Source organism: Drosophila eugracilis, unplaced genomic scaffold, assembly GCF_018153835.1.
Source record: "Drosophila eugracilis isolate 14026-0451.02 unplaced genomic scaffold, ASM1815383v1 contig_415, whole genome shotgun sequence".
NCBI classification, from domain to species: Eukaryota; Metazoa; Arthropoda; class Insecta; order Diptera; family Drosophilidae; genus Drosophila; species Drosophila eugracilis.
In genome coordinates this window covers 998,971-1,012,992 of record NW_024573278.1, presented here as the reverse complement: position 1 = coordinate 1,012,992, position 14,022 = coordinate 998,971, and the positions used below count along the sequence as shown (strand labels likewise).

Genomic DNA, 14,022 nt, shown 5'->3' with positions numbered 1-14,022 from the left:
ATGGGGCGTGGCACGGGATGAGGGCGGACTCCCAACTCTGTATGCGCATTTAATTGACGTTGAAGTCCGAACTAGGCAAACAGCAAAGGTCGTAAAAGTTATCGCAATATTCGGCGGCGGCAGAGGAAAATGAAATTTGAAAATTCCCAAATATGACAGAGAGGTATCGAATAAAATATTTAAAATATGTGTAAGCCAATAAAAATTCAGAAAATGTGTGTGAAAAGCGCGAGCGGTTCCACTCTGATTTCCATTTAAACGAGCCAACCGAGCGGACCAAAAATAAAAAGGCCCAAAAATTAAAGGCCAAACTAATGGGACACACAGTCAGTGAATGACTCAATTAGATGAGGATGGTGGCAGTGGGTCTCCTCTTATGTGAGCTCGGAGAGCATTTCCCAGCACTCAGAGCGACAATAAATTAGGCGACCCGCAGCCGCATGGCAACACTTGAAAAACTCATCGATGGATCGATGCCCAAACTGCACAAAAAGTATCTGTTTTTGTATCTAAATCTGTGTATCTATGTATCTGTATTAGCCGAATGCGTTAAGTGGCTGTGGGATGATGCAAGCACAAACAAACACACGCGGAAGAATCATCTGGCACTTACCAGGTGGTCCAGCCGGTCCCGGCGGACCCTCGATGATGCCTGTGGGGAACTCGTCACCCTTGATGGTTGTGGTTAGTCCGCGATCGCCTCGATCGCCCTTGTCGCCCTGGAAAAGGCAGGGTGAGAGTGAGTCATTGTGAAAATTAAGTGGAAAACCCAGAGTCAGCCTTAATGCATAAATAAACGATAAATACTGTGGAAAAACTCGACACCCGCACGCGGGCAAGCTATAAAGAAAATGGGAAAGTCAGGAGAACAAAAGAGGACGACCCGACAGGATGACAGCGAATCACTGGCAGTCACTTAAACCGTCGCCGTGTTTATCCAACAGATACAAATAATGCATTAATCCTGGTGACATCTTCCTCCCCAGATTTTCTTTATTCTCACATCGGGGTGTGCGTGTGCGTGTGTGAGTTTTGGGTGCGTTCTTATCAGCTCCTTTGTTTGGCTTTTCCTTATTTTCTTTTGGTTGTTAATGGGTTTTTTCGTTGAATCACCGGCAAAAACTCACCTTCGTGCCAGGTGCGCCGGCCACGCCGGGCGGTCCTGCGACTCCTGGCTGTCCGGCCTCGCCTTGCAGGCCCTGCGCTCCGGTTTCGCCCGGTGGTCCACGCTCCCCAGGCACACCAGGTTGGCCCGCTTCGCCCGGAGGTCCTGGCGGACCAGGCTCACCAGGTTCTCCCTGTGCGGACAAGGAAACATGTTTATTAGCCGAGGATCTCCTATGGAGTTCACCGAAGTCAGGGGGCACGTGCAGGACATAAACTAAACACAGGACATGCTGGGACAAAAGATACTCAAGACAACTCACCTTCAGCTGTATGACTGTGGAAGCGGATACATTGACGCCTGCTTCTTGCAAGTCCTTACAGCATCAACAACAACAATAACAAACCAAAAGAACAAGTTTAAAATGTAACATAAAAATATAAGTAAAAAATTGGGTTAAATTCAAAAACAAAAGTTTAAAAAGTTGATAAATCATCATAAAAATAATGTTAGTCTTTTAAGCTGCTGCAAAGCGAGGGGGAGATTAGCCAAATTAAAAGCAAATAAACCAAATGAAATTAATTCTTAAAGGGTAACTCAAAAGCTGGGGAGCAAATAGTATGGAAATTCCATTAGAAACTGGCAAAGGGGATCTGTCCGAAAAGTTGCCACTGCCAAAAGGAAAGGAAAAGGGAAGAGGGGAAAAGGGGAAAACCCAACCGAAACTACGATGTTGCAACGAATTTATGGCGCTGTTTAAACAAAAGAGCCAAGGCAGCAGGACAACAGGACAACAGGACAGACAGGAGACAACTTAAAAGCATTACAAACGAGAATGAAGGAAGACAATAAACACAACTACAAAACACAACTAAGTAAGGGGAAAGGACTACGAGTACAACTACAAGAACTACGAGGACGACTGGACCAAAAGGACAAATCCAGAGACCAAAAGACCGAGCCAAGGACAACAAGTTGCGAATAATTTGTTGTATTTTCTGGCTGTGCCACAGCCATTGCTCTCCTCTTGGCCATCTGCATTTGGCCCCTGAATAATGGTCTTGACCATGTCTACGTCTAACGAATAACGAATAGAAAGTGGTAAAGAGTTTGGTTGATGACCGGTTGGTGGCAATACCTTAACAGCAACTATCTCCGCATAGCCCAGCGTGCCGCCATGCAGCGTTGTCACCGATCTCTTCAGACCCTAGGAATGCAAAGCAATTTGGATCCTGTTAGACTCTATTTAATTTGCAGCCAAGAATTGCAGCAGCCTTAGCGGATTCTTTTCTTTTTTGGTGGTAGTGGTAGACAGGAACTGGGCAGAGGACTTACCTTCACCGTTTGGAAGACATCCATGCCGGGGTGGCCGACATCGCCCTTCTGGCCCTTGTCTCCGGGCTTGCCCGCAGCGCCCTTCTCCCCACTGATGCCATTAAGGCCCTAAATGGAGAATGTTTATGGGTTTAAATATTTTCTTAAATATTAATACATTTTACTATTTCCTAATTTTCCTAAAATACTATAAATCAAGAGAGCTCTTCCCATTCGGAAGTATCCTCAGCATATGGACTTTATTTCCGTTTTCAAGCTGCCACTTACCGGATCGCCCTTTTCGCCGCCATCTCCTTTCTTGCCGCGCTTCCCTCGTTTTCCCGGTGGACCGGGCGGACCTGGAGGACCTGCAATGGAAAGTTTCGAGAGTTAGTTTTGTGAAAAAGCCATCTTAAGGTCGCCTCATTAGTTGCCCATTGAACTTGCCGCTGACCCACAGGATACAGAAGCCATTTCCTTGGGACACATCTTTTTCTGTCCTTCGAATGGGAGGAGTTTTCCCCCCCCTTGAATCACTTTTTTTTTGGGCGTTGTTTTTTGCGCAGTTGGCGCAAATTCATTTAGCTGAAAAATGACTTTTCGCAGCATTTTGTCACGCTGCGGGCAGAGAATCTGCCGCTGCTGCCGCCGCCGCTGGCGAATGGCTGGCACAAAATATTTACAACCACTTTGGCTGCTATTATTTCGGTGCTGCGAGGAAACTTTATCTACCCAAAAGGAAAGCCCGGGAAAAAGCCAAGGAGCAGCAGGACAAAGCTGCAGTCGATGCTTTTCAATTATTTCGCATGCAATTTTCCATGGCATAAAACACCGAGCCGAGGTCCTTCGTGTCTTGTAATTTTCCACTGCCGTTCCTGCTCTGCTGCTGCTGCTGCTGCCAGTCTGCCCATGGCAATTATTTTTATTAGAGCCGACTCGGTGCACTTTTGTTGTTTTTGCATCTACACGGGGCAGGAAATTAACACCTAAAATTCCAAGACAAAGGCCCCAGAAAGGGCTTTTGTATGGTCCAATGTATCAGTCGGAAGGTGTGAAAATATTTAATTAAATTAACAGACAACAGAAACAACAACAGCAGGGCGGCAGAAGGAAACCCCATCTCCGCTTTGATTCAAGAGAAGTTTTAGGACCGTTCCATATAATAATTGTTGTAATTAAGTAATTTCGTTTTTCTACTTCTTTGCTGGCAAAGGAGGAGCTTCCCTTTCTCCTTTCTTCTCCCCACCAAGTAGCAGGGTCGTCGAAGAGGAAGCTGCCCTTAATGCAGGAAACGCCGGCAAACAATTTAAATTCATTTCGCGCTAAAATGGCGCCGCAAACTACCAAAGGCACGCGCTTGCCCTGTTGGTGGGTGGCTTGGGCGTGGTGTTGGGCGGTGGTGGCGAGGGCTTGGAAATGTAGGTGCAAAGTGAGGCAGTCAGCATGACTCCGGCCAAGGTGCCGCCCCTTTCTCCTAATCTTCGGATGCTTATTTAATTAAAAAAAGATTTCTCAGTTCACGCACCCAGAAACAGGGAAGTTTGGAGGCAAATAAAAAAGGTGAAATAGCCCAGACTAATGGGGAATCTTTAAAGGAAAAGTAAAGGTTCTTGGAGGCACTTTGAGAATGTGGAGAACTTGGAGATTACCTAGTGGAAGTTGGTTAAATATGAATTGCCCTTAAAGATATTAATAAATATTAAATATCCAAGAACTTAGGATATAAGATCAAAATGATTATGATATAGAAAGTCAAATATAAGTACAGAAAACTTAGTACTTAAAACCCTCCAGTCATTTGTGAAAGTCTAATGATTATTTAATCAATTTTTAGAAACTTTTATTAATACTTTATGAATGACTTACTAATATAAAAACCTATAACCTATACCCTAATGATTACTTAATACATTTTTATGGAACCTTTAAAGAAAGTTAAGCTGAAACCTTCAAACTGAAAAAAAGAAGCAAGTAGATAATCAAATTTTTATCGAGCTTCTTCATTATAGCCTTAAGCTAATCAATAGATCTGCCAAGAAAGCCCCAGAAGTGCCACGCTAAGCCATCCATGAAATTTGCCTAATCTTGAAGTTGGCGGCCCACTGTTCGTGGTAGTCGCAAATTATGCGCTTGCAGCACTTGCCAAGTAATAAAAGCCAACCAATTAAGCGTGGCTAAGACCCGGGCTAGAAACAATGAAAGAGTAACTCCGCCCGACGGAGGGGGCTGTACGAAAGTTGGAAGTTACATAGAAGGATAGATAGGTGAGGGGAGGAGCGGGAGTGGGGGACTTGAGCGTCAAGTGTCGTAAGCCAAAGCCAAACGGAAAGCGTTGACGCACGAAAAAAGAAGAAGAAGAAGAAAAGCAAAAGGACGGAAAATCGGGAAAGTCCTGGGTAAAAGGGCGAACGGAAGGCCTTTTGTGTGAGAGCGGAAAAAGTTAAAATTGCTCTTAATCTAATAGCAACATAATAATCATAATCATAACATCGTTTGCCTTCACATGGGTGTCTCTCTCTCTCATTATCTTTCTCTCTCTCTCTCTCTTCATAATACGGATTTCCACCACCCACTTTCATCGTTGCCATTAACGCCGCATTTTCCGTATTATTTTCGCGTTGATGGCGCCATTTTGGCTTACAGTTTGTTGGCTGCTAATGGCATTTATTTGTTGTTCTTGCCGCTCCTGTTGATACTGCTGCCTAATGCGCTAAGAAATCTTATTCAGAATATATATATATATATATATGTAGATATATATACCCGCTTATATATATAGGCTGTCAGGCAAACTAAGTGCGCTGCCAGCTGATGAAGTTGTTAAGTCACAACTTGTTTTTTTCTTTGATGGCAGTCGCCTGTCGCCTTCAATGTATTTTCCCGTTTTCCCTTGACGATGATGAAGTTGCTGATCATCATCATCATCAGGACAGGCAATTGAACGTACTCGCACATACGTGCCAGCTGGGTTATAAATCTATATCGATGGCATTAGTTCAACTGCAGCATCAGCTTACCACCCGCTCGAAGGGCATAAAAAAAGGGAATTATGTCAAGTTGTGAGCGTAATAAATACTCGACTTGGCATCGTTTACGTGCGTACAACACCACGACAACACGTACAACAAACAGCTAAAGCTAAACAAGTTGGCAAACATCCTGGGAGAGGGAGAGTCAGGGATGGGGCAAGACTAGCAAGGACTAGGAAAGGACTACATACACCATCTCCATATCTCCCAGGACAAGCAACCAAATGGGTCTGCACCTGATCGGGGAATTGAAGTTTCGCTGGCTGCAGCATCAACTAACTTTCCCGCCACACTTGGGGCTTGTTCATTCTCCCAGAGATTCATCTAATTTGCCAACTTGCCGGAGAGCTCTAGACTGAAAAACAGCAGGCCAGCGCTCTGGCAATAAGGGGTTCAAAGAGTTGGCTCCGTTCAGTTTGTGGTCAAAGCTCAATTGATTTTTCACTGAAAGGATAAATCTTTTGGGCTCGATTTGAATGGATGGTTGATTGGTTGTCCAATGGAAAAAGGGGTATCCCCAAAATTGATTTTACCAGCCAGGAAAGGTAAACCAAAAAATCCAATAAAGTTCTCTTAAAGTTGAAATGGCTTAATGGGAGTAACTTGCAACTCTTTAAGCTGGAAAGTCCTGGAACTGGAACTTTTCCATTTAAACCCAAGATGGTAATTTAATTTGAATCACATTTTTGAATATGGCTTGCTTTTACTCTTTATAGCACTGCCAAAAGAGACTCTACCTATGTTCTTGAGAAACTTTTATCTATAAATGCAGCAGCCAGCTGCTTGTCTTTGAGCTACGGCAAAAGTTTTTGCCAACTAAAATCGGATTCTTGAGCTTTAAGGCCAGCCACTCGGAGTTTTCATTAGCCGTGTGCTTAAAACGTTCGCATAAGAGGTAAATTAAATTTTCATTTAAAGTAGTGGCGGAAAGTACTGGAAGTAGCAATGCAACCTGCAGCTGGTCCGCAATCCAGGATCCCTGTCATCCTGTCAAGGACGTCTGTGCGCTGTGCAAAATGAACTGCCAGCCAGGGAGCCAACAAGCCAACCAGCCAGGAGTGAAACTTGAAATGCAAACATTGATGGCAAACTTTTAACTTTTGCCGTGACGTGTGTCGTCCTTGTGCTCAGGCTCCCCGGTGTCCTTCGTACGTGCGTCAGCGGCAGGCAAATGCAGTCAGGATGCAGTTTGCAGTTTGCAGTTTTCAGTTTGCCGTTTGTGAGGATTCAAAATGCAGAATGCACAATTCAGCCAAATACAAAATGGTAAGCATACTTAAAGCATTTGCTCGATGTGTTTGCTTGCTGCCTTCCTGTTGCGGACATAACGGCAAAAGTTTGTGCCTTCTTTCAGAAAGCCCCTCCCCTTCGCAGTCACGCATTTTCCCACCTCCCTGCCAATGCAAATGAAATTACGTAGCCAACGGCAAATGGAAAACAGAAAAAAGGAAAGCAGAAAAAACAAAGGACGTGGAAAATATGCAACTTGCTAGAATGCCAAAAGGCGCAGCGAATGTTGCTGCTGTTGTTTGTCTGCAAGTTGCCGCTGTAAATCTTCAATAAATGCGTCTTGCAGTAGGGGCAGAGGGGCAATGCGGCGCTACATTACATCCAAACAGAAAGGACAGGACAGGGACTCTCTCGTCCTGCCTCTCGGCGCTGTCCTTGTCCTTGTCGTCTGCTGATATGCGATACTTTCCATACAAAATAACTCTTCTCGTCGTCGTCGTCGTCTGCTTATTTCTCTACCCAAGCCCCAGCTTGTCTTCCATCTCCTTTGCCAGCGGTGTTTTGTTCGCAAAAGTGTCTCATGTTGTCCCAGGGATTCGGGAGCAACAACACACACACACACATTCTGGGCGTGTGTAATTGTAGAGCGATTTGGTTACTTCCTGGAAACCTTCCTTTAATCCCCGAACAACAAACTGTCTCACAAAAACAGATAACAGAAGCCCTGTCTGAATATTATTTGACGATTATCAGATGGGCGAACACGTTGCCTGATTTATGCCAGCTCATTAGGCCAGAAACCTGTTCTCTATCCAGGTAAATTCAAGCAGTAAAGTCAGTAAACTGAGCTGAGGTTGTCCTTGTCAACAGGTCAAATTAAATTTAGCTGGGCTATTTAAGGGGAAATCATCATTCTGCACTTTAATTCAATTGAAGTGGTAACTATGGCCATAACTAATTATCCCAGCCCAGTGAACACAAATGCCCGGTAATTGACTTATGTACGAGTATGTCTTATGGGCAAGATGCGTAACTATAACTCCATGAATGACAGCAGCAAATAGTCAGATCATTATAGATAGCTGGTGAGTAATCAACAATGGACCAGGACCAAATTAGTGACCTCCCATCCCCCGGGGCAATGTCTGATGTTCGACAAATGCATTATGACAAACTTTTATTGGCTGTGTGAGGGCGGTGGTGTGTGTGTGTGAGGAAACGGAAACAGAAACACAGGAAGTCCCTCATGCACACTGCGCCGAGTAGCTTGGAATCCTTGGGATTCGCCTGGTTTTATTTACAGGCGAACATTTACACGAGGTAAATGCCTGGCGGTTTCTGCTAAAGTTCCAATCCAGACGACACGCACACCGATGACAAGTGCAAATGTTTGCCAGCTGCTTGTGGGAGTGTGTATGTATGTGTTGGCTTGTTTGTTTGTGTGTGTGTATTGCCATGGCCAGAAGGCAAATGTCTGACAAATCTGTTGCATTATGGAATAGCAGCAGCAGGAATATGCTAACAATCCGACTCAGATCGCACATCGATTTGTTGACGACACGTCCTTGCCATTATATTTCCTCTCCAATTAAATTCTGCCCCGAAATGTCCTGATTAGTAGTGGGAAATCCTTTTGGTTCCGAGCTGAACTGAAAGAGGTTTTCTAATAGCCAACATTGCGTATACATAATAATTGCTGGTAGTGCAGTACGTACACCAACAGGTTGCTCTCTTATGTTGCAATTAATTAGCGCCGTCTGCCACGCCCACGCACCGACACCAATTACACATGTAAATGCAGCGTGGCTGACAAATGTTTTGCGGTTTGGCCATAAATTTTATAGGTAATTGGCCGAGGAACGGCGAGGCTGGCAAAAAACCATTCTTTGGTTAATTGTAAATTGCCATTCACTAGCCAGGAAAATTCAGCACACGCTTTTCAATTCGCTTTTCCTATCTGATTGAGTGACGGCTTCATGGCTTTGTGGTCTCGTTACCAGCTGGCTATCCAAAATCCCTGAAATCCCCTCAAACCCATTCCCTGGCCAATCAACAAGCTGACAAATTAGCTTCACATTTGTTTGTCATTTCACTTGGCCTGTTGTTGTTGTTGGTATTGTCATTTGGAAAATTGTTGTTTGCGGCTTATTGCTTATTGCTTATTGGTCCTTTTTGTGTTTTCAACTGGCTTGGTATTTATTTATATAAATTATTTGGTTTTAAATGCAAATTGCATAATTTATTGCAGTTGCCGGTTTGATTTATGCGTTCAGCACATTATTTTTTATTTGCTTAAAATTAATGCTTTATTGTTATATGAATTTATGGGAAATTTTTATGATTTAAATGGCATTTTACGACGGGTAATGTGATTTTAATAGAGCAGCGGGGAATTGAATTCACTTTGATATTTATGAGCGCAGTCTGTTTCTCGGTTTTGCTTTTGTTTAAGCGTTAATAAAAATAATTCATTTTCTCTGCCGTTTTTCATTTTCCGTTTCCCTCCCCCCCCCCTCAACAGCCAACAGAGATTTGCATTTTGCCTTTCTTTGGCCAAACTTGGCTTCTTTCCAGCCCACCCCCCTTTGCATTTTAAATGCAATTTGATTAAACCACAATTTGAGTGAGTGTCGGGGTATAATTTGCATGGCGGCAACTAGGACAGCCGGCAGAAGGTTTGTTTTGATAGAAAGCATATCATGTTGAATGGGAAATTCTGATTAAACCTAACAAACAGCCAAGTCCTTGCTCTCTTTAAATCACTTAACTGGAAAACTTTCTCACATTCCTTCCGGAAACTTTAAGCCATTTGATTTAATGGTAATGTTGTCACTTATTTTTGGGAGTTCCTAAAAGTCAAGTTTATTAAAACGCCTGTCTCTTGATGCGGATAGCAAACAGAAAGAGGGAAAAACAGAGAAGTCCAAAAAACAGAAAAGGGAAAAGGAAAAACCGGGGAAAAACACTTGTAAATCCCCGGGGGCTTTACCTTATGTTTAAGTAATTGGTAAACGGCTTTGGCCGGTGTTTTTTGGGCTAAGGCTAACTTGTATATGCAAACCCTTTTTTATGTACGAGTATTTTCCCCGCCTTCATTGGCCTCAAGATTTCTGTTTTTGTTGTTTTTCCTTTACAAAAATAAATAGAAAACAAATAAAGGACTAATAGAAAATCCCCAAGGATAATCCCTGGCAAGTTGTTGTTTTGTTATTTTTCCATTCCAAAATAAGCAATAGAGTATCTGCCAAGCGCGTTCCAATGAACAAAGGAAAAATCTAAAACAATTTCAACGAGCATCGACGTGGCAGGAAAAAAAAAGGAAAACAGAAATGGCAGAACGATAATCCCCTAGAAAAATACGAGAGGAGGAGCAGGAGGCTAAAGCCCTCTCAACAATGGAAAGTGTTTGGCGCTTAGAAATGAAAATGAAAAAAAAAAAAATGAAAATAAGAATTTCATTTCACTTTCAGCGCGTCTGACACGCTGTTGACTGATGGCTGACTGCCTCCGACTCCGCTTAGCTCCTCCAAGCGCCGCGCTGATCGAATGGCATTAGCATATTTTCCAGTGGAAAAGCGGGAGTGCTTGTGACTCGCTCTCAATACGCTTTCCACGCAATTGCACAGTTGGAAATAAAAACGGCAAGACCGCAGCAAAATGGGAGCCATCTTCTTGGCGGCCCAACTGCTGTCAGGGACAACGAGGAAAAGCCATACTTCTCTTTTTTATGCAGAGTATTATGGATATGCCATGGGTAAATCAAGAAATTAATCCCTTCAGCAGCTGCGTCAAACAAATAATGAAAGATATTTTTGTACGCCTTATAAACACAACAATGAATGGGCGAATCAAGCTGATGAAGAATGATATAATAATAATAACAATAATAATCACAGCGAATCTCCCGCCGGATCCCTACAGATGAGCCATAAAAAATCACGGCAGCGGCAGCAGCGTCGGCGGGCAATGACAATAAAAAATGTGACAAGTGATACAAAGTAAATACATGCGAATGGGAATGGGAATGGGAAGGGGAATGCGAATATGAAACAGGCAGAGGAGCAATGAATGGCAATATGTATCCGTATCTATATGCATGGCTAGCCCGTATCTGTATCCGAATCTGTAGCACTTTTTTCCTCTCGACCACCTCGAAATGGTTTATTTGGTCTGCCGCTGCTGCTGTTGCTGTTGCAACTCGCTGTGTGTGGCAGTTGTAGGGATTTCTCCTGCTATGCTCTTTTTTTTTTTTTTTGGCATCGCCGGTGGTGGTAAGCCTCTTTTTATGGCCGTAATGGAATGTAACCGAGCCACTGACACAATACAAAATGCAGCTCACATATTGCCATTGCCCGATGAGTTATGGCTTAATTGTGATGTCGGCGGATGAGGTGCCTGGCCATCGAGCCATACAACTTGTTTGACAGCAACCATCCAATGCCGCCGAGTCCTGCAAATTGGAGTTCCTTTGCAGCGGCTCACCACCGATACCATTACCGATCCCGCTGTATACCCTTTGCTCCAGTGGGTTCGTGTGATTCCACAGCAAAGAAAGAAAGTACGAACGATGTTAATAATTTCTTTTATACATATATATTCCCTCATGCATTTACACTGGAGGTAAACAGCCAGCGGGTGTCTGTCACTCCGAGAAAATCTTAAGCATAAGGTAAAGATTTTTCTTTAATATTTACATGGCTTTTGGTTAAGTTTAACTGAGGAATTGAGTTTGCTGATTGAGTTTGATTAATTGAACTTCTAGTAAGTGATATTCTGGTAAAAGTTCTCCCTTTCAGGCTGGTTTAACCTTATTTCTAAAACCTATTTCCAAACATTTCCAATCACATTCCCAATATTTCCCTTAGTGCATAAGCAAACTAGCAGATCACGCTTCAGTAGTTACTTCCTTTGACGAGCTACACCCAGTGAATGTGCAATATTCCCAATAAATAAAAGGGAGAGAAAACAGTCGCTCTTGCTGACACCTCAGCTTCCCAGTTGGGTAGGGATCCCCCCCCCGATGCCCATGCCCATGCCAGGGATGAGTTGGGATGAAGTGACATTTACACAATGGTTATGTTGCCGATATGCGCGATATGTTGGAGCCATCACTCATCCGACGATGTCTCCTCCGTTGCGCGAACACTGATGATATGAATGAATTATGTGGGTGGCTCAGATGGGGGATATGGGATATAGGATCTGAGGGAGATGGGTGATGGGGGGTTGGGGTTCTGGGATGGGGCTGTGTCGACATGCGTTTAACTTGCGGCAATTTTGTAACATGGAATCTGCAGACGAGCAGATGACGATGGGGCGACAATGTTGGAAACATCGTTGCAGTGGCAACATCAGCCGCAACAACAAGAGCTGAGGCAACCTGCAGCTGACGCTTTTGGTGGCATATGTGTGCCGGCTTGAAGCTTTTGTGGCATTGTTCGTGTGGCATAATTTAAATAATTGAAAGTTTTACGCTTACGCGCATAATGCGATGCACAGGCAGCAACAGCTGAATGGCCGGATGCCGATGCCGATGCCGCTGCCTGATGGCTGAGGCATCCACATCCACTGGCAATGCCACTGCTACAGCCACTGCCACATCCATCGTCCTGTGCATGAAGCATCCTGCATCCGTTTGGCAGCTGTCCCGGCGCTTTAATGAGCAAATTACAGGCGAGCCACCGCCGCCCGATTCTGTGGCCAGCTACATGCGAATGAAATTAACCAATTTCACTGGCAAATGCAAATGAGCGGCGGCTAAAATATATACCACGATTTCATATATATATATGTATATGGCTTTTTCGCATCTGGTATGGGCATCCTGGGTTGTTTAATTTTGTGCCGCCGGCCGTGTCAGACGCGAATTCAAATTAAATGATCACACTGCGCCCAGCACAAGTTCAAATAGACAAATGCGCCGCTGCCCAGGGGCACAGATACATTTATGCAGACATACAGATACATAGATACATAGATACAGATACAGATGCGGATACCGGCAACCCTTTTGTGCCACCACTTCCTGCTCTCCTATACCATACAATATATATATATATATATGTATTTGGCTGCCCCCCCTTTGCTACGTGAGTGCAAACTGCTTACGTTCGTATCATACAAATCATGCAGCTGCCATAAATTCTAAATTGCCAGCCATTTTAGCAGACATACAGCCCAGCAGCAGACATGCCAGTAGATGGATTCACCCGGGGAGAACCGGGGAACAATGGCTTGGACATTGCCGCAGGGCCGAAGGCTGGGGAGCAGGTTGACTGATAAAAACGATGCTCTTGCCGGCGATGAAGCGAGAAGACCAAGGGAATGCCACAGTGGTCCTATGGGTGATTAAAGGCCAATTTATAATAATGCCTTCATATTTGCTGATAAGCATGCAAATAATTGCCACCTCAAGGCCGTAAACTCGTTTTAAAGTGCCTTTTTTTTTATAGACATTATGGAGTTATTATGTTGACCAGATATATCTGATTAAGTGGTTTATATACCAGCAATATTTGTAAGCAGCTTACTGGACAGAAAGAAATATGTTTTTGCCTTGGAAAATAATGTATTTTTGAAGTTGAATGAATGATAATCGAAAGACAGCTTGAAGCTCATCTCATGTTGGGAAAAGTTTAATGAACAAAATCAAGCTTAAAAACATTCCTTTTCCCCTATGAGTTAAGTTGCTCTTTAAGTATCTTATAAGAACACACCTTTAACACCATTCTAACCCCTATTTCATCTAGTTCACCTTACTGTAGAACCACTGTTCCCATCAATGTGGTCACTCGTATTGTGCAACATAATGAGACTTGACATGTTATTTGCCCATTGAACGGTCAGCGAGTGTGTGATTGAGTGTGAATGTGGGATGGATGCCAGGGGGGAGTCTGTCTCGTTGCCCATCTCCCAGCGGAATGTTTTGATGTTTTCCTCATCCGAGTGCCCAGCAGTGATTGCTTAAATACGGAACTCAGTTGGCCAAAAATGCAAGCAGTATGAACAGGACGATAGAGAGCCACGCCCTTGGCTTGACTCCTCGTATTTTATATGTTTCGCTACAACTGCCACAGAGTACAGAATGAAACTGTGACTGAGGGTCCCGCTTTGTAAATAAATTGAGAATGTGCCACATCCACACATACATATACACCATATAAACGCATTCCCAGTCTCGTATGCAAAAGTCTATTTATTCTGGAGTCAAAATATGCAGCACACAAAGTAGTAGCAGCAGCACCAGCAGCAGCAGCTTTCTATTATTTTAACTTTTTATATTTTTCATACGCTGCTCAGCTCCTTTTTTTATTGGCACACTCTGCCAGCTTCTTGCCGGATTGT

General features: G+C 43.7%; 1 protein-coding gene across 17 annotated transcripts in view; it reads right to left on the bottom strand.

Moving 5' to 3' along the window:
- The window catches only part of LOC108111492 (collagen alpha chain CG42342), a 72,342-nt gene that overhangs the window by 19,283 nt on the left and 39,037 nt on the right, over window positions 1-14,022 (bottom strand). For 8 of the 17 annotated variants that reach the window (XM_017220980.2, XM_017220979.2, XM_017220986.2 and 5 more), the window contains exons 3-8: window positions 2,708-2,787; window positions 2,441-2,548; window positions 2,244-2,312; window positions 1,428-1,481; window positions 1,128-1,298; window positions 614-719 (exon numbers count right to left, since the gene is read on the bottom strand). In XM_017220980.2, coding sequence (XP_017076469.2) covers window positions 614-719; window positions 1,128-1,298; window positions 1,428-1,481; window positions 2,244-2,312; window positions 2,441-2,548; window positions 2,708-2,787 — 588 coding nt within the window. The remainder of the gene's footprint in view (window positions 1-613; window positions 720-1,127; window positions 1,299-1,427; window positions 1,482-2,243; window positions 2,313-2,440; window positions 2,549-2,707; window positions 2,788-14,022) is intronic. The other 9 variants (XM_017220982.2, XM_017220984.2, XM_017220990.2 and 6 more) reach the window with 3 other exon arrangements.